The following is a 26,082-nucleotide window of genomic DNA, read 5'->3' on the forward strand; positions in this document are numbered from 1 at the left end:
TGTTGTCAGGAATGGAGAGCTGACAAAGAAACAAGAAAGTGAGAAAAGACAGCCCAATGGAGACAGAAAAGAGAATTAAGACTTTAAGTGAATTGTCAGTAGCTGTGATATAGAGATCCTGCTTACTTTGAGAACATGTATGTGATGGTTGTTTTGGGGCAGGTGATGTTATGAATATGGGGTGGTTGAAAAGACATTGTGTTTAATGACACTGAAAGAAAATTAAAACCACAAATGGTCACTGGAGAATGACTAAAACCTAATAGACAGTTTGAAAGTATATTTAGAATAAAGAGGTTAGAATAAAGGTTTGTAATCAAGTCTGAAGGTTTTCAGTTACAGCCTCCTTTTCTCATCTTCCACCTCCTCTCATTACCTTACTTGCATCCTCTCTTCATTTCTTCACACTAATTTGCCATCTCCATCTCTCCCCTCCTGCTGATGTTTGTCCTCCGCTTTTCTGAATCTTATGTTTATAGCATTGGCAAGCTTGTGGTTCCTGCTGTGGCGACAAAATGGTGGCAGCTGGGTCCAGGCTTAAGCTTGGCACTGATCACCACTAGTGTAGTTAGACATGTAACGGTGGAGGGCAGAATGAAACATACAAGTGGCAGTAAATGAGGAAGTTAAAACTAGTGTGTTATTCTCTTAGTGATGAAGTGATAATTATTTTATCTGTGATAAAATGTTTAACACACTGTTTGTGATGTCCACCTTGTTTCTATGAAGGTCTGGAGCATCCTGGCTTGGACTCACAGTATGAGCCTTCACCCTGGTCCTCTGGCTCTCCCTGCAGCAGTGACAGCAACACCAACTGGAGTAAAGTCCTAGTGGACGGAAGCACTGACAAACCCAACAATCCCTCTTCAACCAACTCCTCTGTCTGGCCCCCCTCCTCCTCTTCATTCTCTTGCTCCTCGTCTTCTTCCTCTTCTGGCTGTGGGTCAGGATCAGACCCTGAGTTGGCATCAGAATGCATGGACGCAGACTCTAATTCCTCGATCGGTTCAGAGAAAAGCCTTGCCGCTGTTGCTGTGACAACAGTGATGATGATGTCAGCAAATGCTTCTTCCTCTGTGTCTTCTACGACTTCTTCTCCCTCATCCTCTTTGGTGACTTCTGCCATGATGGTCAGTGTTTCAGTGAATGGAGATAGCAACGGCAACAGTCGTCAGGTTATGGGTGGAGGGATGGGAACCATCAGTGGTGCAAATAATGGAAATAATAACATCACTGGACCCTCCCACTACTCTTTAGCTGGCTCCACAAGTATTGGCAGCAATAACATGGGTAACCACAACAACAAGCTTGTCAGTAACAGTGGTATATGGGGCACCCAGTCAGGCAGCAACATGATCACCACAGGCGGAAGCACCTCGTGCATCAATGGAGGGTTAAACCCAAACACTTTAAACCCAAATGCCAACCACGGTGCCTGGCCGCAGAATCCAACCCCAAGCTCAGCATCCCAGAGCCAACGGCCTCCACAGGCTCAGGGGATGAGTTCCAAACTTGGTATAGCTCCCCAACAGGGCCCCTTGCTGGGCTGGGGTGGCATGGCAGCTCCAGAAAACAGCAGTATGATGGAAGACACTGAGGTGAATAATGGTACAACAAACAGCAAGGTGTTAGGAAGCAGCAGCAGTGGAAATGGTGGCCTGCAGCCTACCAACCTTAACACTGAATCCAATGGACCAAATAACACTATTATGATGAATACTACTACTACTACTACTAACGCCACAATGACCTCTACTCCACCAAACTCTACAGCCTCTTCCCAGCTCAGCGGGGATTGTTCCTGGGGCTCCATTGGAGGAGGGAATGGGGGTCCGCTGGCCAATGGAAACACCTCATCAACCCCCCAGCAACCCCAAGGAGAGCTGGGGGGTCCTGGGGCCTTCGGTACGCCTTGGGGCGCAACTACCTACCCTGGAGACAAGGGCCCCCAAAATGCAGACACTGTGAACCCCCAAAACCCTGCCTTAATGCAGGCTGGGAACCCCCAAATCTCCTCTTCTGCTGCTTACAAGAGTAATAATAACCACAATAACACTGCGGCCCCACGCTGGGATCAGGGGCCCGCCAATAACCCAAACCAGCCTCAGAGCAACTTGTCCTGGGGTGTCGGCTCAAATCAAATCCCAGGCTCTGCAGGCCAAACACCAGGAAACGGGAACCATACTACAGTGGGTCCTCCAGCAGGTATAACCTGCCCCTGGGGGAGCAGTGCATCATCTTCTTCCTCATCATCATCATCCTCTTCCTCATCTAACAAGATGTCAAATGGAGAATGGGGATCTTCAGCTCCCGGTAACAGCCACTCAGATGCTGGAAGTCATAAAGGAAGCTCTGCCAACAATGGCTGGAAGAGCCTGGAGGATGACGCCATGGGCATGGGAGGTGGTGGACCTGGAGGCCACAGCTTGGGGAACGTGACCGGAGGTTGGGGTCATTCTGGAGGGAGTGAAGGAAGTGGTGAAAGCTCAGGCGGCCGATCCAGCTCAGACAGAGACAACGGCCAAAAAGGGGGAAACCGCAGAAAAGGTGCCCCAACTGCAGCGGTGTTATCAGCTGTGGCCCGGGCCGATGTAGACCCAAGGGTTCTGTCAAACAGTGGATGGGGGCAAACACCTATCCGACAGAACACTGCATGGGATGTCAATTCTCCCCGCAATCAGCACCAGGGTCCCAGAGGAGAAGAAAGAAAGCATAGTGGGGGCTCTGGCTGGGGCTCAGGAGCACCTGCAGCTTCTACCCAGAACTCTGGAGGTATGGATATAATGTGTATGAAGTAATTAACCATCACTAAATGCGTGGAAAAACATTCAACTTTTTGAGCTCACTTCTAAACAAATGTCTCTTTCACATGCTTGCAGGCTGGGGAGGTGGGCCAGGCAACTCGGGCCCTGATACTGGAAGCTCTGGGTGGGGAGAGCAGAGACCCACGTCTGGTTGGGACAGCAAAGCTCCAGGGAGTGGAGGAGGAAAAAGCAGTTGGGATGATGGAGCCAGCTATAAGGGGAATAATAATTCTAACACCTGGAGCAACAACATCAACAAAGATGACAGGTAATTTATGTTTCAGATTTGTTTATTTTTCTCTGTTTAAAGTGTTGCACTTTTATTGGCCATTTTGTGTTGTAGTGATCATGTTCATGTGTTTTCTTCTTCCAGGTCCAATACTTGGACAAATGCACCCAAGCCACAGCAGGGCTGGGGAGGCAACAGTGGAAGTGGGAGTGAAGGCTGGGGTAGTGGAGATAGTGCCAGAGGAGGGGCCAGTAATCACTGGGGAGAACCTCAAAAAGGTGCCGGCTCAGTGGGCTGGGACAGCGACAGCGACCGGTCCGGCTCTGGATGTTGGAGTGAACCAAGTCGAACCAACACCAGCAGCAGTAACACCTGGATAGGAAGTGGAGGGTCAAATACTCCAGACCAGAGCACCCCAAATCCTGGCTCAAACTGGGGTGAATCAGTCCACAAGCCTAATCCTCAGAGCAACAGTCAGGGCTGGGGTGAGCCAATGAAGAGCAACCATGGAGCTCAGAACTGGGGTGAACCCAGTCCTAAACCCTGCAATCCTGCCAATGAGTGGGGAAAAGGCCCTGAATCAAACTCATCAAGAGGCAACCAAGGCCCCAGCAAGCCCTCAGGTACTTACTCAGACTATTCAACAAGATATACTTTGGTTACTGTATCAGCAAGTAGAATTCAGTTACCATGTCTGTATCTATAGCTGTAACCCAAGATATTGAGACCTCTTAGTTGGGGATGCTTTTTTAAAATTAATTTCTAATTTTCAATCAGGGTGGCTAGGCGGTCCCATGCCTACAGTTGGTCAGAAGGAAGAAATGGCAACTGGTTGGGAAGAGCCTTCTCCAGAGTCCATTCGTCGTAGGATGGAAATCGATGATGGAACTGCCGCTTGGGGAGACCCTGGTAAAGAAAAAATATTCACTATGTCGTAAATTTCATTAAAAATACAGTTGCATTAAAATTAGTGACATGAGGGGCTACTTACTGCATCAGTTAGAGTTAAATAACCTGTTGCAGCTGAAACATTATTAACCACTGCAGTACTGACCGATGGAAGGATCTGAACTATAGTCAAATCCAGGTGGTTACTTTGTTTTTTGGCCAGGCTGTTTATTTAACTCTTAACTGCAGTAAATAGCCTCTCATTTCTTTAATGTTAAAAAGGTTGGACAATGCCGGGATTGATCAGGATCATCAGGCTTGTGACAGAGTGGTTCAGGGAAAATGAGATATCACTTTCACATGTGGTTTAGCCACCATGTGATGAAGACTTGATGCAGTGGTCTGATTCTCCATAATCAAAAATCTAAAATTAATGCAACTATGATCGAAATTTATATTATGAACCTTATTGTGACACTACATAAGGATTACGTGGAAAAAAAGATGTCACAGTGAATGTCTCCTGTAATCAAAACCAAATGTGGTGCAGTGAAATATTGCACATGCAACTTTTTAATAATTCAACATTCTATCAAACATTATTTAAAGGAAAATACAGTGGTGGATCTGTCAACATGTGGAGCAAGTCGGGCCAAACAGACCAGGAAGCCATGGCCCCCTCCTCTCAGCATCAGTCCCACCCAGGGCACAGCTCAATGCACCCTCCTCAGCCCATGCAACCCCATGCCCAAGACAAGGGCTCTGGTTCTGGTAAGTTGATATATATAAGCATACATTTAATTTACTTTCACGCATAATTGAGGCACTTATGTACCCATGTACGTACAAACAATCATTGTTTTATTATTTAAAAAAATTAAATATACAGACCAGTGAACTGTTTAATAATAATAATAATAATAATAATAATAATAATAATAATAATAAAAAAAGAACACATCAATTTCACCAGAATCTTCTGCACATGCACGAGTGTACTGATTCACATTATTTAGACTTGCCCATCTCATCATTCCTGGCATGTGGTAATGGTTTGTAGCCTACAGGAGTACTTAATCACCATTCCCTTGAATCTCTGTGTTTGAGTGAGATTTTGCTTTTATATATTCTTAGTTGCATAATTTTTATTGGATGACGTGACTGTAGTCAATTAAGACAACTTTGCAACAATTAAGAAATGTGAAGGTTAGCCACATATTTTTTTAAACCAGTGTCTACAAAGCTCTAAGCATGTAAGCACAAGCCCTCTGGTGCAGTCTGCACGGTCTTAAAGAATGGATAAAAAAGTGCAAGTCACGCCCATGCTTTCTTATCAAGACGGCGGAAAATAAGTCTTAACAGGATTCAGTTTTATACAGTACAAACATAAGAAGTTTGGATGTGTGTCTAACTCACAAATACGTACAAAAGCCTACACAGTTTGCACTGAAGCATGGAGGGAAAAAATATCCGCGTCCAACCATTCTCTTCCATCTCTTTATGGTTTTTCTATGCTGAGGGTTTTTTGTGTAGCTGGTTGAGTCATTCCTTTGGAATGCTAAGAGCATCGATTTTTCTCTCCTCTCATTCGCCTTTTTTCCTCTCCCTTTCTCTCTCACCTGCCAATTTTGCTGCGAGGCTATGCAGAAGCAGAGGCTTTTGTTGGGTTTGAACGAAAAAGTGAGAGGGACACTGAGTGTTAGAGGGGGAGGTCTGGTGACTAAGTAATAGGAACGTTTCCAGTGTAAGATGGGAAAACTGAAACGAACACAGCAGCTATTCTGCAAAAAAACAAAAAATCAGCATGGTACATTAGTGGAGAAATTCAGTGAAAAGATGTTTTGAAAAACGTGTACGTGTATACACTTAAATATGTAAATCCATTCACATCTCAGTGTTTTTAAGTCTGCTCGTAGATCTAGAGGTGAGCAACTTAAATGTTGGAACACATTAATATTCACGTCGACATATCTATTGAGCTAAACAGTACACGGTGTAGACTATGGTTACAGGATATCAGCCAGTGTATGTATGTGTTTATCGTTTGTATTTGAGCGTATGGAAATCCTCAAATATGTGAACTACGTCACTATGGCTGTTAAGCTGTGTGTGCTTGTTCCTTTGTCGTCTTTCGTGTGTGTACTTGTACTTGTCCACATTCATGTGCAATCACATGAGGGACACTGGAGCCTGAGGCCACCCCATGATCTGTCCTATTTTTACAGAGAGGTATCCCTGGCATCTCCCCAAACCCCTCCTGTAGGGGGAGAAAGTAGCAGGTCTGGATAGTCAGCTGTAAAAGGAGCCTTTTGAACACACACACACTCGCTAATACACACATTTGGAAGTGTCTTACATATGAAAGTGCCAATCTCCATCTACACACCCACAAGAGTTTAAGTAAACAACACTTACATAAGCAAGTTGACGTGGGGTTCCCCAGGGACATGAGCAGGGCTCTCTCCTCGAGCGCTACTCTCTGACTCCAGGACAGGAATCAAAATGAACTCGCTGCATAATTAGGAGAATTTCCAAGACAGATTGTAGGCATTGGAGTGTTGATGTCACCTTTTCACATGATGCCACCCACCATCCAGCCCTGCCAGACAAGTCTGAATGATCTCTAATTGATGAGAGCTGCATATACAATGAAGACAATTAAATAATTAAACAAATAAATAGTGTATTCTGAATGTTGCTGGGAGACTGTGGAATAATGTCTAAAAAACACTAATACACTAAATAAGCAGCTAGACTGTTCCTTTGCTTTACTGTTTACTTAAACCACTACATATTATTTATTAATGTATTTAAATACAATGGAGTAGAATGTCTGTAAACAACCCATATGGAGAAACTGTGTGACCGGACATTTTAGAATGCAATAAAATGTGCCCATCCTGATAATTACAAACCCCTGACAAATTTAACAGGTGGCCAGAATTTGAATAAAAAAGGAAATAAATGCAGAAATATGTAGTCAGTATGAATACCACTGAGGTTTGATCACAAAATGCATATCCTCATTCAGTCCTCACTCTCTGTTCCTCCAGGCTGGGGTGAGCCTTACCCCCAGCAGAAGGAGTCCTCTTCATGGGGAGAGCCTGCTCCTGGTCCACCGGTGACAGTGGACAACGGGACATCTGCCTGGGGGAAGCCCATGGACACCAGCTCTGGCTGGGATGAGCCCAGTAGGGACAACAGAGAGCCTGTGTCTGGGTGGGGTGGCCAGCATAAGTCTGGTAGGTACACACATTAGCATGGTCTGAAATATGACGATACTACAGTTGTGAGTCACTGTTATGTAAAAGTACTGATAAAGACGTACATGAAATAAACTACTGAAGGTACAGACACCCTGAATATTGTAGAAAATGGGTTTATTAAGTTTCCTCCTTTATCCTTGATAGCTCCAGGTCCCAAGCCCATGGAGACATGGTGTGGAGAGGAGGTGTCCATGAGCAATAGCTGGGACCAGGAAGAGGAGGTGGAGATCGGCATGTGGAGTAACAGCCAACAAGACAACCGGTCCCATGACCAAAACACTTGGAACTACAACAAGCAAAAAGGCTCCAACAAGGTATTTTCACTTCAGCTTTGTGCCTTTACTGACTCCACAGTGGAAGCCTCTTATCTGCCCACAACATACTCTGAAATCAATAAATGACCTTCAAAGAATAAAAGCCATATGTTTTTAATCTTTGTCTTTGTTTAAGATGAGCAAACCAGTCAACAAACAAGACGAACCTTGGATGAAACCCTTCATTAACCAGTTCAACAGCATGAACTTCTCTGTGAGTGCCATTTGCATTGTTTTGTTTAAGACTTCTTTCATTATCATTAAGCGCAAAAACATGTTGTAGCATGAGAGCAGCAGCTTTGTCTATGTGCTTTGTTGGTATTTCCTCTGTCTTCTGTCTATTTTGGTTGTGTCCAGGTTTCTTTTACAAATGTTTACAATTTGGTAACTAATTGATAAGTGTGATATTTACCTGCATGTTTTATTTATTCACCGGTATGTAACCCTAGTTTCTTGTGTCCCCCCCTGCAGAGAGACTCTCCTGATGACTCCATGAAGACAGGAGCAGGGATGCAGGACAAACGTATGGACATGGGCGGAATGGGAGACTTCAGTGGAGTGATGGGGAAGAACCCTGGGTCTCGACACCAGCTCCATAAGGAGTCTGCCATGGATCGCAGCTCTTACTATGACAAGGTATGCAGAAACTACAGCTTCGTGGTTTGACTAAAAGTAGGAGTAAAGTAGAGGTTAACTCCTGAGCCAAATACAAGCTGAACCAGCGTGAAGAGGTTCTGGTTGGTTTAAAAAAAAAAAAAAAAAATAGCAGTTTAGTAGTTTGAGGTTTGGTCTCTCTGCCGTCATGGTGATCATAAGGTAGGTGTAGAGTGGCAGATCTCTGCAGACATGTTGTGCCCACTGAGTGAAACTTGCCAGACTGGGGAGTGCTCTCTCAGCTCTGTTGCACCCCACAGTGGTTGTTTTGACACACTGCATTTTGTTTTGTAGACTACTGAAAGGGATGTTGTCACTTGACACCTGGTGTCTGGAGAGGGTTTAAACATCATCAGTACAGATAGGCCGCAGAAAAACACATTAACAAGTTTAGAAGTTTATAATTGGTTTGCTGAGCAATCTGTATATTTACTCCAGAAAAATATTGATTAACTCCCTTTCATGGTTATGTCTTAAGCTACTGTGGGTTTGTATGGCTTTGCTGCTTTTCCTCCTTACATTTAATTCTGCTAATCTCTAGTCTTTCAACTGCACTCCCCGTCTTTACTTACACTTCCTGTCCTTTTACCTGTTGATGTCTTTCTATACTGTTTCTATCTTCCTTGCCCTTTCCTCCCTCTCCCTCTTCTGCTCCCTTTTCTCAAAACTAACTCTTTTCCTTCTTTTCTCCTTCCCCTCTCTGCACTTCTCTGGCTGCTGATGTGCTTCCTGCCACTCTGTGCTTGTCGTCCATCCACTGTGCATCTGGCCTTGCTTCTGCAGCTGTCCGTTTCCCCCTCTGCTTACAATAGTCCAGCTTCTGATGAGCTCTCCTCCAATCAAATCATGAGCTTTCCCCCTTCCACTCCTACTCAACCTATCCCTTGTCTCGACTCTGGGCCATCTCCTGCCCAATCTAGTCCTGTGGCCACTCGGCAGGTGAGTGTACAAGGATCAAGAGGAGGTTGTTTTTCAATCTTGGGCCTTGTCATTCTCCCAAATGCTCCCTCAGATGCTGAAATGGTACAAGTATAGTCGTTAAAATGTAATTTCCCACACGTGTTTGGCATATGACACGTCCTTTCACTCACCAACAAGGTGATTTAATGGCACAAGTGTAGGTTAAGATGAATTTGAATTGTTGTCGTGCTACACTATGTGTAAGAAAAGCTGTTTGCTAATTGATTCATTGTAAATTCTCAAGTTTATGTGTGTCTGTGTTTTCCCTGCTTAGAATGTAAACCCTATGATGGGTGGCAGCAGCGTAGCACAGGGCCGAGGCGGCCCCCAGTCCCAGGTCCCCCCCCAACCCAACCTTCGCAACCAAGTGCCTCCACCCATCCTCCCTTCTCAGGTATCCCACAGAATAAGAAATTCTGTTTGTGTAAAACATTCTTATTGGATTTTTTTTTTTTTCTTTTTTTTTTTACAGCCGTCACAACATTGTACTTTTTTTGCTTTCTTAGTTTTTTTAATCTCACAAAGTGGCTCTCCAGAGCAGACATTAAATGTGCACTTTATAGGATTTGTGCTTATCTCTATGTTTATGTAAAACTAGAGCGTTGACCTGTGGGAAACCACGGGTTCTAGATCCTCTGATACAGTTCATTCTTTTACTTTTTTGGTAAATTCCACTGGCTTTTTGAGTTGAATAACCTCTCAGCTGGCATGTCTGTTTCTGCACATGAAATTTTACACCATGGTAACATGGCCCCATCTGTTGCTAGGTAACCCACTTCAATGATGATTCTATGATTCTGGGCATAGCAATGTGATTGGCCATTGGGAGGCCATTGTATTCCAAAATTACTAATATCTTCCTAAATATTGGTCCTATCAACTTGCCATTTTTGCTAGTCTGTTCCTTGACCAAAAATACATAAGTATGCCCAACTGCAGCAGTCAGCTCTTTCCAGATATTGTGTGATGCCAGAGACACAGAGAATCCACTTCCCTTTTATAATATAGGATTTGTATTGGGAGTCTTTGTGCTGGGAGCCAGTCGATCATTGATGTTAGCAGACTCCATTACAAAGCTAACAATTGTCGTGGTTGCCTCCATCCATGATAATGGCCAAAATTCTGGGTGGAATTTTTAACAATAACAAAAAATGTAAAATTGCTCTCAAAGTCTCTCCACACTCCAACACAAACTTCACAAATGAACACAAGTATGCACAAGTTACATAGAAGACCTGTAATTCTTTAAATTCATGTGCATTCCTGTTTTCCTACCTTTCTAATTTCTATTTCATTAAAGTATGAAAACCAGTTTGCAGAGACCTGGTATTGAGAAAACTAAGACTAGAGGTTTTTTTTGTGTGTCTAGGTCCCCTCCCTGTTGAAGTACCCAGGAGGTAACGGAGGTCTGAACCCTCTGTTTGGCCCTCAGCAGGTGGCTGTGTTCAACCAACTCTCCCAGCTCAACCAGCTGTCACAGCTCAACCAGCTCAACCAGTTACAGGTAAATAGACCTTGTGTTCTATGGGATGCTACTGTTCCCTGTTTGTCAGACACTCTGAACTAAGAAGAGACGTAGACTTTAATGACTTACTATCTAATGTAATATCTCTTTGTGTGTCTACAGCGTCTTCTCATCCAGCAGCAGCAGCAACAGCAGCAGAAGGCTCAGAGCCAGAGAGCCATGCCTGTGGGACGACAGAGTGAACAGGTAAATGTGAGTCTCATCATCATTTATGTCCAAATGTTAAAGAGTTTGTCTTTAAAAGAGTCGGCTCTAACCTAAACGCTCGCTGTTCTTAGACACGTCCTATCGGCTCATCCCCATCAATGATGCAGCCGCCACGACACCTGGACCCCTCCCTGCTGAAACAGACCCCACCTCTTAAACCGTACCTGGATAATTACTTGTCCCACAATGCCCCTGAGATGCAGAAGGATTCCACTGCTCTCGGATCCTTCAGCAACTTCCCTTTAAGTATGTTAACTATAAACGATCATGCTGTCAAATGTTGATGCATTTATATTGCACTTGTGAACAGATTAGCTAACTGATTTACTGTAGATACTTAACTTTAAAATAAGTTGTGTGTTTTTCAAACTTTGCCTAAAATAGTAGATTTTTCTTATGTCAGGCTGACTTTGTCTTTCTTCTTTGCTCTTCCCCATTTCCTTCACACTCTCCTCAGGCTTGAACTCAAACCTGAATGTATCCCTGGACATGGGTGTTGGTGGTGGTAGTAGTGGTGGCGGAGCTGTGAGCTACAAAGAGCCGCCCCAGTCCAGACTGAAGAAACTTTGGGCTACTGACCCTCTGGAGCAGAACAGCAAACCTGGTATGTTAATATCTCTTTCTATTTCTGAGAGAGACAAAATGTACTCGGACTGACCTGTTGGTGCACAGAGCAAAACTAATATTGTTGTTTAAAGGTGTCTAGTTGTTCTGGTGGCACTACTCTAAGTCTGAAATACAGTAATATCAATTTTAGGGCTTAAATTTTCTTTAATAGGATTCTGACTGAGCTTAAAAATGGTTTGGCTATAGAGCTAGGTTGAAATTGAATTTGAAGCCTGGAGAAAATGAAATGTGAGAACGTTTTTTGTAAAGATATTAAAGTCAGAAATCACCTAAAGTAATGTAACCATTAACTGATAATGTTCTATATTCACATCCAAAGTGATGGTACCTCCAGCATGACAAGCTGTTAAATAGTTTCTAAACTGCGTTCATCACGGTCTTAAAAAGGCCCTTAAAAGACTCTGAATTACCCTGTTAAAATCTGCAAAAACCCTGTATCATGCTAGGTTGAATGAAACAGGTTGCATAGTGAAATGGTGTGACTTATAGTGCATCGAGAGGTGCTTTTCCACCAAAAGCCCAGGAACTTATTTGGGGTAAAAGAGTTCCTGGGAATTGCGTTTCCGTTGCACCCAAAGTTCAGGGTAATTTATTCAAATCAGGTTGATGATGTATGAGGGAGCAGTAAATGAAACTGCAGTACAGTTCATGTACATTCACAAACTAAGCTCTAGCACAATAAAATGACACAGTACTTTAAGTGGACATTTTGGGTTTAACGTTTTACTGGTTGTTGAATCACTTAATCCATTTGAAAAACATTTTAAATGAATTTAACCATCATTACATATCTATAATTTCTATTTCAAAATGGTAGAACATGTATTTTCAACTTCTCATTCCTTAAACTAAATCAGGTCTAACTTTAAGTGTGATGGATGGTTCTTTTTCATTTCTGTAGTTTATAGATATAGTCCAGTTTCAACCCTAAAGTCATACAGATTTACTCAAATGACTGCATTTCATTCGACTGCATATTACTAATGAAAGTACTTATATTCTACTTATATTTTGATGCCTTGTAAATGAACAGACAATATTAGGTTAGATTTTTGTTTTTTTATTAAAAACTGAAACAAAACAAAAGGTGCAAAAAAACAAGGTGCCTTGAGATTAAATGGGAAATAAACGTGTGAAAGGTTCAGACTTCTGGATCAGTGTGTGGTCCAGCTGGTCCAAGACAGCCAGCCTGGAACTCCATGGTCCCGGTCCCTGTTTCGCTTTCCTACATGACAAGTAATAAAATCCGTTGTAAACAGCAGTAGATGATGGACGAGGACACAAACGAGCCTCAGGTTCGGAAAAAGAGGCGAGTCCATCCGGTCCATTTCAGGTAGAAATCACAAACATAAAGAATAAATCAGTGTTCCGCTCACGGCGACAACACCAATACATCCAGTTCTGTGATTTAGGTTTAGTGTCAGACTGTTGACCAGTTAGTGTTAGGTTAACCGGACTTTTGACTAAACAGCTGGTGTACCGCTGACTACTGTTGCAGCATGGAACCAACTAAACAGTGAATATTTCTATGATATACATGCAATTGGTTTATTAGACAGTCGGATCCACTGCGACTGTTGTGGTCCTTTAGTTTCTTTTAATCCTGCATACATTTCTTCGGCTTTTCTCGTATTTCATTAGGCTTGTGCCTTGGCTCCGACAGCTTTTACTTGAACCTCACTTGTTTGTGTCAGCGATTCAAAGTCCATCTGAATTTCCTCCTCCGCAAAAACGCTCAAAAGAGCCTGGACCTCGTCATCCGTCCACTTGTCATAGCTTCTCTTTTGGTCCATTTTCCTAATTATGAAAATATGAAGCTTGTGAAAATTAAATGAATTAATTAAATTGCGTGGGTGAATGGAATGTGGAAACGCTGCGAGTGTAGTCCACCACTCAGCGTTCTGCAGCACACAGCCCCACCCCTAAGAGTTCCTGGTAATCTGAAAAGTACTACCTCCCTACCGGGAACTTCTTCGGGGAAAGTTCGGGGCTGGGGGAAGTTATTTACCTGGGTAATTTTCTGGGGTTTTTGAAAGTTCAGGGTAATGCTCAAAGTTCCTGCAAAAGTTCCTGCGGTGGAAAAGGGCCTAATATTTTTTTGCGTCATTCCTCAGGTGCTATGTCGTCTGGGCTGCGTCTGGAGGACTCTCCCTTCTATGACTTCCTGTCTCCTGGCCCATCTCCCCTGAGTCCTCCCGGCCAATCAATAGGCTCGGTGGGCGATGGCTGGCCACCCCGTGCCAACTCCCCCCCACCCCATGGAAACACTGGCACCTGGCCCCCAGGTACACATGGTCTTGCTCAAAAACAAAGACGCAATTCAAGTATTGGCTTGGAAAACATACTAAATGCTGTATCTCTGTCTGTGTGTGTAGAGTTCCGGCCCGGGGAGCCTTGGAAAGGTTACCCCAACATTGACCCTGAGACTGACCCTTATGTGACCCCCGGCAGTGTCATCAACAACCTCTCCATCAACACCGTCCGCGACACAGACCACCTCAGGGACAGGAACAACGGTAAGTTGCACACACCAGGGCTTGCACTGCAAAAAAGGAGTGTCTAAAAACAAGATAAAAACACTAAATCTGAGGAAAGAGGTGCTCAAAACAAGTGAAATATCTGTTCATACAGCAAGATACAAGATAATTTCACTTGACAAGATTTCTTGAATTAAAATTCTTAAATCTACAAATAAGCTTGTCTACAGATTATGAACACTTAAAATAAGAATTTAACTCTTAAAACAAGATAAATTATCTAATGCCGCATTTCCACTACATGGTACCGGCTTGACTCGGCCTTTTTGTGTTTCCATTACATGAAAGAACCTGGAATCTGCTACCTGGTACTAGTTTTTTGGTATCTGTTCCACCGAGGTTCCAAAATGGGGGAAGAGATCCTAAAACGTGACGCGTAAATACTGCAGACCACTAATTGGTCACAGAGTTGTCTCTGCGTCATTGCATTATCAATGTGCGACCCGCCATTTTAAAAAACACAGATTTGGAAGTTTACAGTAAATATACAGGTAGGTTAATCCACATGATGGCAGCCCGCAAAACTACACTGTGGTCAGTCGAGGAGGTTCAGACATTTCTGTCCTTGGTGGCCAACGAAAAAATTCAGCGTGAGCTTGACAGGGCAACACGCAACAAACAAGTTTATCAGCAACTCTCTGAGCAGATGTCACAGAAGTTATGTGCAGTATTGCTGTGACATCCAGGTACTCTAAAGTCAGTAGTATCTTGTAATGGAAATGGTCTCCAGGAATAGTAGTTGGTACCCAAATCAAGTCGAACCGGTTCCACGTAGTGGATACATGCCCTAACACTTCTAAATCTACGTTTTTTTTTATCTTGGTAAGAACCAAATAATTTATAGTGTGTTTGATTTAGTACTTGTGCTTAGTTGGTGACACCCTTTCCAACCCATAACCATATTTCTTTTCCAAATGCTTTCCATTTCTTCAAATTTGTAGTAGATCTAAACTTTAGTTACCTATTTTAATTTCATTTGAGTCCTATACTGGAGTAGAAACGTTACTAAAACCCTCACAACTCAACCCTCTTTCATCTCTTTTCCAGGGCCATCCTCATCACTGAACACCACGATGCCTTCTAACAGTGCCTGGTCATCCATTCGTGCCTCCAGCCACAGCGGTTCCCTCACCAGTACAGCACAAAGCACTTCAGGTATATTTCATGCCTTGTTTAACCCTTTCATGCATGAATTGTCAATAAACTAGTGGTATTTTTGACATAAAACATATCCATTCAGATTTCTTCAATGTCTTTATTACTTTATCATAATATCCAGCTATTCATTGTAGTGGATTCCATTCATCAGCAGTGTAACATGTAATGGTGTTAATGTCTTAGGCATAAACACATCCAGAAAGCTCTTTCCTTAAGGAGAATATATCACAACTTTAAGAAGACATATTATTTCAGTGTAAAATGTAACTGTCCATTGTCATAATTGTCATGAATCAGTGATTAGGTTCTGGAAAACTTCAGTCACTGAAGCAAAACGACAAAAACCATGAGGATTAAACTGAACAAATACTCTAAACTGGAGATTATTAGAGAATTTCTTTGTAACCACATGCTTTGAAATCATTAAACAATACATCAGGATAGGATAAGACTGTATTTGTCCCACAGAAATTTAAGCGTCACTGTAGCATTTACACTGGAGTGAGCCTAAGAAATATTAGACCACACAGTGGGAGGACAATTAAGAGTTGGAGTCATTACTGCAAATAATGTAGATTTAATTAAAGACTGAATATCTGTCCACTGTGGTAATGTCATGCGAGAAAGGTTCATTTTACCTCCATCGTCTTGTTTCTTTTAAAATAAATATCTACCATCTCTGTGAGACTGGATGGAGATGTGAAATTATTTCTCTGTGTCCTTGCAGCCAGACCCAGTGACTCAAAGTGGTCTCCCGGTGGCGGTTCTGTGTCCAACTCCTCCCTAGCCCATGAGCTGTGGAAGGTCCCCCTGCCTCCCAAGGCACTGTCTGTGGCGGCCCCCTCCAGACCACCACCCGGTCTCACCAGCCAGAAGCCCAGCTCTGCCGCCTCAGGCTGGGATGGCTCTGCTCTGAGGCTGGGGGGCTGGGGCTCCTCTGAGTCCAGATACACACCTGGTGAGAATAGACACACACAGTCCACCCACCCACTGTCCTACTCACATGCATGTGTTTACTTAAAAAGCACATTTCTTTAACTGACTGTCATGTCACATTGTGCTCTGGCAGGTTCCAGTTGGGGCGACAGCAGCAGCTCAGGGAGAACCCAATGGCTTGTCCTGAAAAATCTCACACCTCAGGTAAAAGCATGTACAGTCTGTCATTTTGTCCTGCATTAAAATAAATAAACTAAAATAAACTTTAACAGTTGTTGACACCTCATTTCATGGTGTCTACAGACACAACATTAGAAGTCAGTGTAGTACAAACATTTCATGTAATTTAACCTTCCAGTTTTTTTTCTTTTTAATGTCAGTGTGAGTCGAGCTCCGCTGCTTTTCTGATGTTACAAACCTTAAACCTACCCCTGAACCCAAAGTTATCTTTTAATCTTTTTAGTTTGCACTTAACTGTTTTTTAACTACCTTTCATAGTCTTATTTCCACACAAAACCTACTTGTGCACAGATACGCATACATACTACTGACCTTAACATTTATCTGTAATGCCTTAATAAGAAAATATAATTTTTCTGAAACTGAAAAGCTCTTAAAGAGTATTAAATTGGATGTTGGATGCACTGAGGCACACTGTTAAATCAGTGTTGTATAGTAACAAAGTAAAAATACTTTACTACTGTCCTCAAGTATGTTTTGGGAGAATTTTTTATTCTGTTTACTTTCACTTTTTCTTCTTAACTCAGTTGTATACTTCTACTCCCATACATTTTTAATGCACATCATTGTTACTTGTGTCAAAAAATAAATTAAAGGAAATTTGGTGTTTTCACTGCTGAGATTACCGGTGACTGCAACAAAGTCAGGAAGCTGATTTGTCATTGGCCCTAATTGTGTAATGTGCGTGTGCAAGTGACGGTTCACACTCAACCTATCAGTGATCTGTTGGTGTGAGCAGCAGTGTAATATTCAAAATTCTGACTGCCTTTGGTTGTTATTAACATTTACTTTTGCTTTCATTACTTGAGTAGATTTAATTGTAGATTACTTGATATACTTACGTACAGTAAAGGCGAAGACGCACCAACCCGATTTTCTGCGGTCGGGCATCATTGGGCAGTCTGGCGAGGTTGGTGACATGAGTCTGGTTGGTGTGTTCTGTGTGATCAGCCATCGTTAATGCCGTCGCTAGTCTTTTAAACTGATTCAACATTTGTCATCGGCCACTACCAGTTGTTCAGTCACACCAATCTGATTGGTGGAGGGATAGTGACTCAGTGAAGGAGATGGTAGAGGGGGTCGTCCAATAACCGAAGGGTTGACGGTTCGAATCCCACTCTGTCCCAGCCATGTGCTGTTGTGTCCTTGGGCAAGACACTTCACCCTCCTTGCCTCCAGTGCTGCTACTCACACTGGTGTATGAATGTGTATGAATGTTTGGTGGTGGTCGGAGGGGCCGTAGGCACAAATTGGCAGCCACGCTTCTGTTAGTCTGCCCCAGGGCAGCTGTGGATACAGATGTAGTTTACCACCACCAGAGGGAGAATGTGGTAGTGAATGAATAATGGATCCACTGTACGCGCTTTGAGTATGCGTTCATAGAAAAGTGCTATATAAATCTAATCCATTATTATTATTATGTGAATACAGCTATGCCAAGGTACTTCACACAATTACTGTCTTCCATAATAGGCCATCAACTGCTCATATCATATCTGAATGGGTGCTAGTCAGTGTTGCTTATGGACTTCATTCATTCCATGAAGTGAACACTGTTAGCATTGTTAGCATAGTGCAATTTCTCCTTAGTTTTCGCCTGCAACATCTTTCTTCTTCCACAAGAAGAAGCCCAAGAACTGACAACGCCAGTATCTTAGCACTAGCCATCCGTTCAACAACTACAAGAACAACAACAACAACTCTTCTTGACTACTCAACACTCTCTGCTGACAACAATGACTGATGACAGCAAGCTCTGGGTTTTGGTCGAGAGAGATGTTTGTTTTACGTGTTGTGCAAATGCAGAATGTACGCTGCTGGTGATAGTCGATTTGGTGTGTTCTTCACACTTTGTTGATCATGTCGGGGAAACTGGAGCCGACTGATTGACCAGCTACCTTTTCTGGTGATGATCAGCAGTTGGGTTGGTGTGTCTTCACCTTAAATACTAGATACTTAAAGACTTTAACTTAAGTAGTATTTCAGTTGGTGACTTAAACTTTTGCCAAAGTAATTTTTTGGTAGGGTACCTGTACTACTTAAGTGTGACTTTCCAGTACTTTATACAACACTGGTTTTAAATCTTTTATAAGAATGTTTTAGTTAGTTCACTGTGCATGTATCTCTTATTTTACAGATTGACGGCTCTACCCTGAGGACCCTGTGCATGCAGCACGGCCCTCTGATCACATTCCACCTCAACCTGCCACACGGTAACGCCGTGGTATGCTACAGCTCCAAGGATGAGGCCGCCAAGGCCCAGAAGAGCCTGCACATGTAAGGACATAAGTCAAACTGATTCCCAACCAGGGGCCTGTGTAGTTTAAGGGGGTTTATAAAGATTTGATAAAAAATATTTTATAAATCCAAATATATTTGGTAGACTCTTTTATATGAATGAAGCTTCTGCTATCGGCTAATGTATTGAAATGATTCCAACTGGAAACAAATGGCCCGGGATTTAGCAGGTTAACATGGCAAATTTACCAATTTAGGTTACAAGCTTTGACATACGTAAGTTAAAACCATCATCGTGTCACTTGTTGTAGTTGAGTTACGTAACAGAGAAGTTAAAATAATTAACTAAATCTGTTATTCAGCAATGTATTTCATAGAGCAACCCAAGTAAATGCCAAGTCAAACCTATTAAATTGTGTAGACTAACATGAATGTAATGGATAAATGTTATAATAAATAGAAACAGAAATGTAATAATAGTTCATTTGAATGAAAATCACTTTAAAACTTTCAGTAATTTTTGGTAAAACATTTAGTGTGTAGTTCACATAAGTGAATTTAGCACATCAGTAAAGATGAAGTTGAGCTAATCCTATTATACTCTGGGAGTTCACCAGATGAAAAAATGTTGAGTCACTGCTCTATGTTTCCATGATCCTCAAAACAGCACATGGATGGATTTACTGACTTCTTCCTACTGTCCTGCTCTTTATGGAGCTGATCATTACTTTCCTTGACTGTTGAAGGGGCGTTACACAAAATATATCTGTAGAAGTAAATGAAACATGTTTGTTGCTGTGATTAATGTTCTACTTGTGTAAAGGATGTGATGTGTTGGACCAGCAGACCTACACACACTCACCTGCTGTCACCTGTTGTCTCTCCAGGTGTGTTTTGGGGAACACTACTATTCTGGCTGAGTTTGCCAGCGAGGAGGAAATCAACCGTTTCTTTGCACAAGGGCAGACGTTGGCCACCCCCTCCTCTGGCTGGCAGACCATCGGCTCTTCTCAGAGCAGAATGGAGCAGTCTCACCCCTTTCCCAGCCGCGCTCCTGAACCTAACCAATGGAACAGTGGCGATCTCCACAGCTCCTCCCTCTGGGGCGGGCCCAACTATTCCAGTAGCCTGTGGGGGAGCGCCAGTGGCACCGAGGCAGGGAGGATCAGCAGCCCTTCTCCAATCAGCTCCTTCCTCCCGGTGGATCACCTCACAGGGGGTGGGGACTCCATGTGACCCACCTGCCAATCAAACAGGTTGGGGAAGGGTCAGTAGAGAATTATCAATAATCAGCTGAAGAAAATAAAAAAAAAAAAAAAAAAAAAAAAAAAGTAGTTATAAATGCAATGGCACTAGTTGGACTCTTTCTCACTTACAAGATATTCAACAAAGCGGGGTCTCCCCTGTGGAAAACAAGTTACGTTTCTCTCTCTGCACATATGTCCACTTTGTTTTAGCCCAAAAACATATCAGTTGGAATACTTGAATCATGCAGGCCAATTCTATAATGTGAACGGATGGATATTTGCTTCCAGGTAGTGCTCTTTCAGACCGAAAAAAGCTTCAATCGAGCTCATTATTAATATATATATATATATATTTTTTGTTTCATTTGTCATGTTTATTTGAATTCCAATTCTTTTTATTTTTAACGTTTTCTTTTTGTTTTATTTTTTTTGCATTTGTTTGCTGACAATGTTGGAGTATGAGCTTTTTTAACTTTGCACTGAATGTGGTTTTTTCTCAGTATATATAATCTGCAATATAGAGGGAGCAGCCAGTTTTTCCAGTGTAGCTGTTTACTCATTGAGGTCCTTACCGTATGTGTGTATGCGTGTGCATGCACACGTGTGTATGTGTGTGTGGAAGTTGTGTGCGCGCGCGCGTGTGTGTGTGTGTGAGTATGTGTGCGCTCCTCTCTGCCTTGGCACGCCTACCTTACTGCGTTGTCGTGGAGTTCAAGATCAACAGATAGTTAAAAGAAGAAAAAAGCTGACTTAGGAGGATTATCTGGTGATAGTAAAAGTGACATTAAAAGTATTGCACCAATTTTGTTTTAAAACTAAAGAACGTTGAGCTCTGCAGTGCAAAGGACTGTAGCCGCAGCTGGGACTAGCAAGCCCCGCCAATCCTAATATAGGAGGCGGAGCCTATCTAGCAAGCCCTCCCGTTTGTCCCCTAGCGGGCAATGGGAGGAACAGCACTTTCAGAATAGGCTTTCAATGTTTTGGAGGTGCCACACTGCAACCTCTTGTTTACAAGACTTAGGAGGCAAAACGTGTGTTCATTCTTCATTTTAAAAAGAAGATGGAAAATAATAGAAAATATGTTTTAAAAAAAAAACTATAAAACTAAAAAAAAACAAACTTAAAAAAAATTAAGAAAATAAACAGAAAAAGTACAAAAAAAAAATTATCTCTTATTGAGGATGAAGACGATGCTTTGTAACTCTGGGAATTCGGATCAGTGTTTTTGGCCATGGCGTTGGTTATTTGAACTATTCCTCTTTGTCTGCTAAATAACCAGCAATGGTTCTCAGGAAATTAAGCCAGTTTTCCCCCCCTTGTAGTTGAATAAAAAAACTACTACTCCTTGTAGGAAAGGAAAATCCAACTTCTAGCACTGAAAACTATGTATAGGTCTCTCTAAGTTTTTTTTTTTCCTCTGCCAAATAACTGCTTTAAGCTGGAGAAGCTCAACACACTGCTTTCAATATGCTGTCTTGTGATGGAGGGAGGGGGGTCCTTTCTGTGGAGGGGCGGAGGACGGGCTTTAGAAATCCCAACGCTCCCTCTCTCCTCCTCTCCTCCACTCCACTGATGTAAAAAAAATCAAAAGTGGGGAGTGTTTATCGTGTGAGTGTGTGACTGTCAGTGGAAATGTTCTGTCTTGTCGGACTTAAAAACCAAGAGAAAGGCGAATCTGTACCTATGCATACTGTAGCCTCTCACATGGCCTACTGAGAGGCATTTGTTTAGGTTTTTTTTTTTTTTTCCTTTATTTCTCCGTGTCTCACAAAATGTTTTAAATGTTTCATAAAGTACAACAAAATGCTTTTTTTTTAATTGCTCTCATTGCCACAAATGGTGTTTTGAGAAAAGGAAAAGAAGAAAAACTTAAAAAATCTTGTTTTGGTTGAAGATAATATTTTACCAGTGCAAAAGTCGTCCACATTTCATTGCCTTGATCCTAACTGTGTCCGAAGATGCAACAAGTCAAGTGGCTTCTACCTGTTTACAAATAGAATATGATTGTATTGTTGTACTGTTTTTTCTTTTTTTTTTTTTTCTTTTTTTTTTTTTTTCCTTTGGGGTGGGGTGGGGGGGTGCTCATCTGAAGTTCCTGACCTGATGAATCGTGTGTGTGTGTGTGTTAACGATGCTCTGTACCGGCAGATGTGAGTTCCACCGCTGGAGGGGAGGGTCTATGTGGGCGTGTGAGTGTGTGTGTGGGGGGGAAACAGTGTGAATGTAATCCACCAGTGGTGTTTGTCGACAAAAATACACTTGTGAATAATAGAATTACCTATCCACCAGTGATTGTTTAGTTACTATAATGCACAATTTTCGGGGAAAACAGAAGCTTCAGAGAGTGCGTGAACGAAAAGTCAGCATTAGCGAAGCCATGGACCTTAATTTCTTTTCTTCATCGTGTTATTATTCTGTGTTCTGTGTGTGTGTGTGTTCCCCCACGCATATATATATATATATAGGTTTTTATTTCAGAAGTACTACAAACGTTGGCTTTAGTTGTGTTTTTAAGTTTAGCCGTGAATATTTAACAACTTTAAAGCATATGTAGTGAGACAGAACCTTGAGTATTAGCCAGACTTGACATTGGTGTGTGCCAGTATTGAACTGCTCTCTACCAAATAATTCAATCATACAAAAGAATAGTTTACTTAATTCCAGATTTCTTTGCTTAAACTATATCTCTTATTTGTGTTCTTTTTTTTTTTTGTCTTGTTTAACAAATGTTATCAAGTGGAACATCTGAACCATGGTTTTCATTTGTTTTTTGAGTAACTTAATTGACACATTGAAATGAGGAGCCTTGGATTTTTGCACTTGAGTGGATTAAGAGGAACGAAGAGTAAAGGCTGGCGATGGTAGCGGTGTAGTTTGTATTTCCAGGACTTGTCCGGGGGTCGAAGGTGCGTCTGTGAGAGTATTGCGACAGGGTAAAATGTGCGTGTGTGTGTGTGTGGTTGTCGTCTGCGTGTTCTCAGCTGAAGTGGAAGTGTTCGCGTTGTGCTGCGACTGAGATGTTGGTGCTTTGTTGGTCCCAGTGACGGAACGAGAGGAGCAGGAGTGGAGCGTTGTTATATTTTTTTTTCCTCTCCGTGTTTACCTCCTTGTTTACCGGGCCGAACCATGCCGCCTGAACTGGGCCAGAATGTAGCTTATATAATAAAACGGTTTAAAGTAACAGCCGGAGCCTTGATCAGCCTCAAATACACAGAAAAATGAGATAAAAACAACCACTTCTGAATGTTTTTTTTTTAACTAAGTATTCATCTACTGTTTTGACTGCACCTGGTTGTCATGGTGATAGGTGGTGGCCACAGATGATGCTCGCGCGCTGAGCTTGACTGAAACGAGTAGAGGCTTCCCGTTGACCCGTGGCGACTCAGGCAGAGCGATGTGACTTGCGATCGGCTGCTTTTTCTTCTTGGCTTTTTCAGGGATTCGGGGTTCCACTTCCTGCCTCCCGCTGGGTTGGTCCAGCATCAGCTCCCCCTCTCCGACTCCTAAGCTCGACTAACAGGAGAGGAAAACGCATAACTGACACGGGGCACGTTGACTCCAAATACTCAAAATTCCCTTTCTACTCTCGATGAAACTATTTTACACTTTATTCATTCTGATTCTGGCAGTGCATCTCTCTGAAGCGCTGATCTGGGAGCTGTTTTGGCCCCTCACAGTATCCTTAGTAACCATTAGCGGGACAAACGGCGCCCTGATCAGACGCTCAGGAGGCAGCGTTGGTCTGCTGTTAGAGAAGGGACAAGCGACGTCTGTAAAACGCCTCTCATCGATGTTGATGTTACTGTTCATGTTCCCCTTTGCTCTGTTCGTCTCGTCCAATCTACTGTCCTTATGTGTGTTTGTTTGTTTGTTGTGGGAAGATGCAAAACCCAGTCTCTTATAGAAACAGTGTGTGAATGCTGAACACATTATCATGCCAAATCAAGGAGGGAGGGTGAGAGGGAAGGAAAGGGATTGTTTTGTTTTTTTTCTTTTTTGGTTGTTGTGTATGTGTGTGTTTGTGTATTATAAAAAAAAAAAGCTGGACAATGTTAATGCTTGAAGAAAAAAATGTCATTTGCAAAAGGATGATGTGAGGAAAACCACCATGAGCAATGTACAATCCCCAGGGCTGCCAAGCAGCTTCCCATTAGGGCCAGATGAGGGGAGGGAGGAGAGGAGGGAAGCTGGCTGGTGATACTCTACTACTTTTTGATATTTAAGAAAAATAATGTGACTCTTGTTTTTCTCTTGACTTAACTATCCTGTGAGCAAATGCTATATTATCAGTACTCATAACACGCACCCAACGGCTCCTACTGTCGATCAAAAAGCGCTAAGGCTATATTTTTGACTTTACACACACAAAGAAAAAAAAAAAAAAAATCAAAAAACAACAAAAAAAAAATCTAAAGAAAATAACAAAAACTGTGAGAATCTGCTGTCTGTTTTTGTCATTTTACATTTAGTATAAATACACACAAACCCTGAAAAGCTTTAGTCTAACCAGCACAAAGATGTGGGTGGGCGGGGCGGGTGGGACTTTGAGTGGGTGGGAACAGACGGGTGGGGTGGGAGTCGCTCAGAGAGACTATGCAGTGGAGTGTTTGAACCCAGGCTTCCATGTCCACCTTGGGTTTTTTGCTTTCTTTTAAAAAAAAAAAAAAATCCCAAAAAATTTTTCAAAACACACTTGGGATTCCCAATAATATTCCTCAAACATGTTGTGCCATCGTTGAATCGTACTATTAAGTACAACTAATAATAATAAAAAAAAAAAAAACTGAAAAAACCTTTATTACCTAGCAACCGTCGGGCCAGTTGTAGCAGGAGAGGAGGACAGGTTAAGATTTGCAAAGTCCATTTGTTCATTTTCACAGCTCGTCTTCTCCTCCATAAGCTGAGGGGAGCGAGGCCGGTGAAACTGCAAATTTTACACAACTACAATGTTTTTTATAGAGATTCTATCAATCCACAGTGTGTAGTTGGATCACCTGTAAACCTATTATGCACATTGCTTTGGGAGACTGTTGAAACTATATAATATATATATATGAGAATATTAACGTACAGTGTCTATAATCAATGAGAGGGAGTCTTCCTCTCTTACAAACACAACAGGAAGTACCTTTTTATTTTCAAATGTCTTCCTCGGGTCATCTAAGGATTTTATCTTAAACTTCGGGGGAAACTGCACTTTTTGAAGGACAATCTTTATTTGTATGGGTATAAATTTGACAAAACGAAGTCGCCTGATATTACAAGGTATAGAAAACCAACTCCAGTGTGCTCTAATAATGAATGTCTCCTCTGATGCTGTCTATTTGTTTGGTTTCATTTAATCTTTTTATTCTCCTTCCTTTGTTGCTTGGTTTGTTCTGTATTTTTTTTTTTCTCCTTTTTTTCTGGATTTTAGTGCTCTTAAGAGAATCTGTACTAAGGTGTAGACTAGTAGGTAGTAGGTCTTCTGTTGGCTGTACTCGTATACTGATTACTGTTTGTAACCCTCTGGCTCCTGCAGCCAGCATACAAAGCTGTATAACTTGGGTACAACCCTCAATAAAAGACTAACAATGACTCAGCTTCGTCTGCTCGACTCTTTATTTCTCCTCGTGGTATCGTATATAAAACAAACAGAAAAAAAAATGTACAGGAATTGGTTGGTTTCCTGAGTAGGTGGATGTTCTGCAAAAAAGAAGAAAATCTGGGCCAAAAGCATCTACTGATCTGCAATGTTTAATAAGTTTTTAACCATTAATCCTATCAATACATGTAAATAATTGGTGTAAAATACAGTTTGTCATCTTTTCACGGTCATCAGATATGACCCATAGTGAACGTAGAAACACAGTCATCTTCTACAACATTGATTCACCAGTAAAATGTGTAGTTTAATAAATGGCTGTGGTTGAAGACACTTTTTATATCGAATAAAAAAATGAACAAAAATTTACAAAATAATGAAGTAAGAAAATAAGCTAAAAAGAATGACTAAAACGTGTTTAGAAACAAGTTAAGCAGTAAAATTAAAACAGCCAAGTAATCAATAAAATGAAAAAAATAAGTAACATGAACAAAATAAGCCACAAACTCAACAAAACTGAAGAAAGTAAAATATGCAGAAAAATAAACAAAATAAGCAACAAAATTAACAAAAACAGCCAAAGTAATCATTAAAATAAAGAATAAATAAAAAAAAGTAACATGAAAGGAATAAAATTGAAGAAAAAAAATAAAAATGCAACAAAATGT

The 26,082-nt window shown here is 41.9% G+C and overlaps 1 protein-coding gene across 6 annotated transcripts in view; it reads left to right on the forward strand.

The window, feature by feature from the left end:
* LOC115424289 (trinucleotide repeat-containing gene 6A protein) overlaps positions 1–25,411 on the forward strand; it is a 41,192-nt gene extending 15,781 nt beyond the window's left edge. Inside the window, exons 6-27 of one of the 6 annotated variants that reach the window (XM_030141449.1) lie at positions 730–2,772; positions 2,880–3,072; positions 3,178–3,656; positions 3,811–3,942; positions 4,531–4,686; positions 6,975–7,163; positions 7,332–7,501; positions 7,638–7,715; positions 7,973–8,137; positions 8,939–9,094; positions 9,390–9,509; positions 10,485–10,619; positions 10,743–10,832; positions 10,919–11,093; positions 11,305–11,451; positions 13,589–13,759; positions 13,850–13,990; positions 15,059–15,166; positions 15,897–16,127; positions 16,239–16,309; positions 18,483–18,622; positions 19,471–25,411. In XM_030141449.1, the coding sequence (XP_029997309.1) occupies positions 730–2,772; positions 2,880–3,072; positions 3,178–3,656; positions 3,811–3,942; positions 4,531–4,686; positions 6,975–7,163; positions 7,332–7,501; positions 7,638–7,715; positions 7,973–8,137; positions 8,939–9,094; positions 9,390–9,509; positions 10,485–10,619; positions 10,743–10,832; positions 10,919–11,093; positions 11,305–11,451; positions 13,589–13,759; positions 13,850–13,990; positions 15,059–15,166; positions 15,897–16,127; positions 16,239–16,309; positions 18,483–18,622; positions 19,471–19,819 (5,639 nt within the window). In that variant the 3' untranslated portion in view covers positions 19,820–25,411. Of the gene's footprint in view, positions 1–729; positions 2,773–2,879; positions 3,073–3,177; positions 3,657–3,810; positions 3,943–4,530; positions 4,693–6,974; positions 7,164–7,331; positions 7,502–7,637; positions 7,716–7,972; positions 8,138–8,938; positions 9,095–9,389; positions 9,510–10,484; positions 10,620–10,742; positions 10,833–10,918; positions 11,094–11,304; positions 11,452–13,588; positions 13,760–13,849; positions 13,991–15,058; positions 15,167–15,896; positions 16,128–16,238; positions 16,310–18,482; positions 18,623–19,470 lie in introns of all 6 variants that reach the window. The other 5 variants (XM_030141447.1, XM_030141448.1, XM_030141450.1 and 2 more) reach the window with 5 other exon arrangements.
* Positions 25,412–26,082: the final 671 nt, after the last annotated feature.

This window comes from Sphaeramia orbicularis, chromosome 8 (assembly GCF_902148855.1).
Source record: "Sphaeramia orbicularis chromosome 8, fSphaOr1.1, whole genome shotgun sequence".
In the NCBI taxonomy this organism is placed as follows: Eukaryota; Metazoa; Chordata; class Actinopteri; order Kurtiformes; family Apogonidae; genus Sphaeramia; species Sphaeramia orbicularis.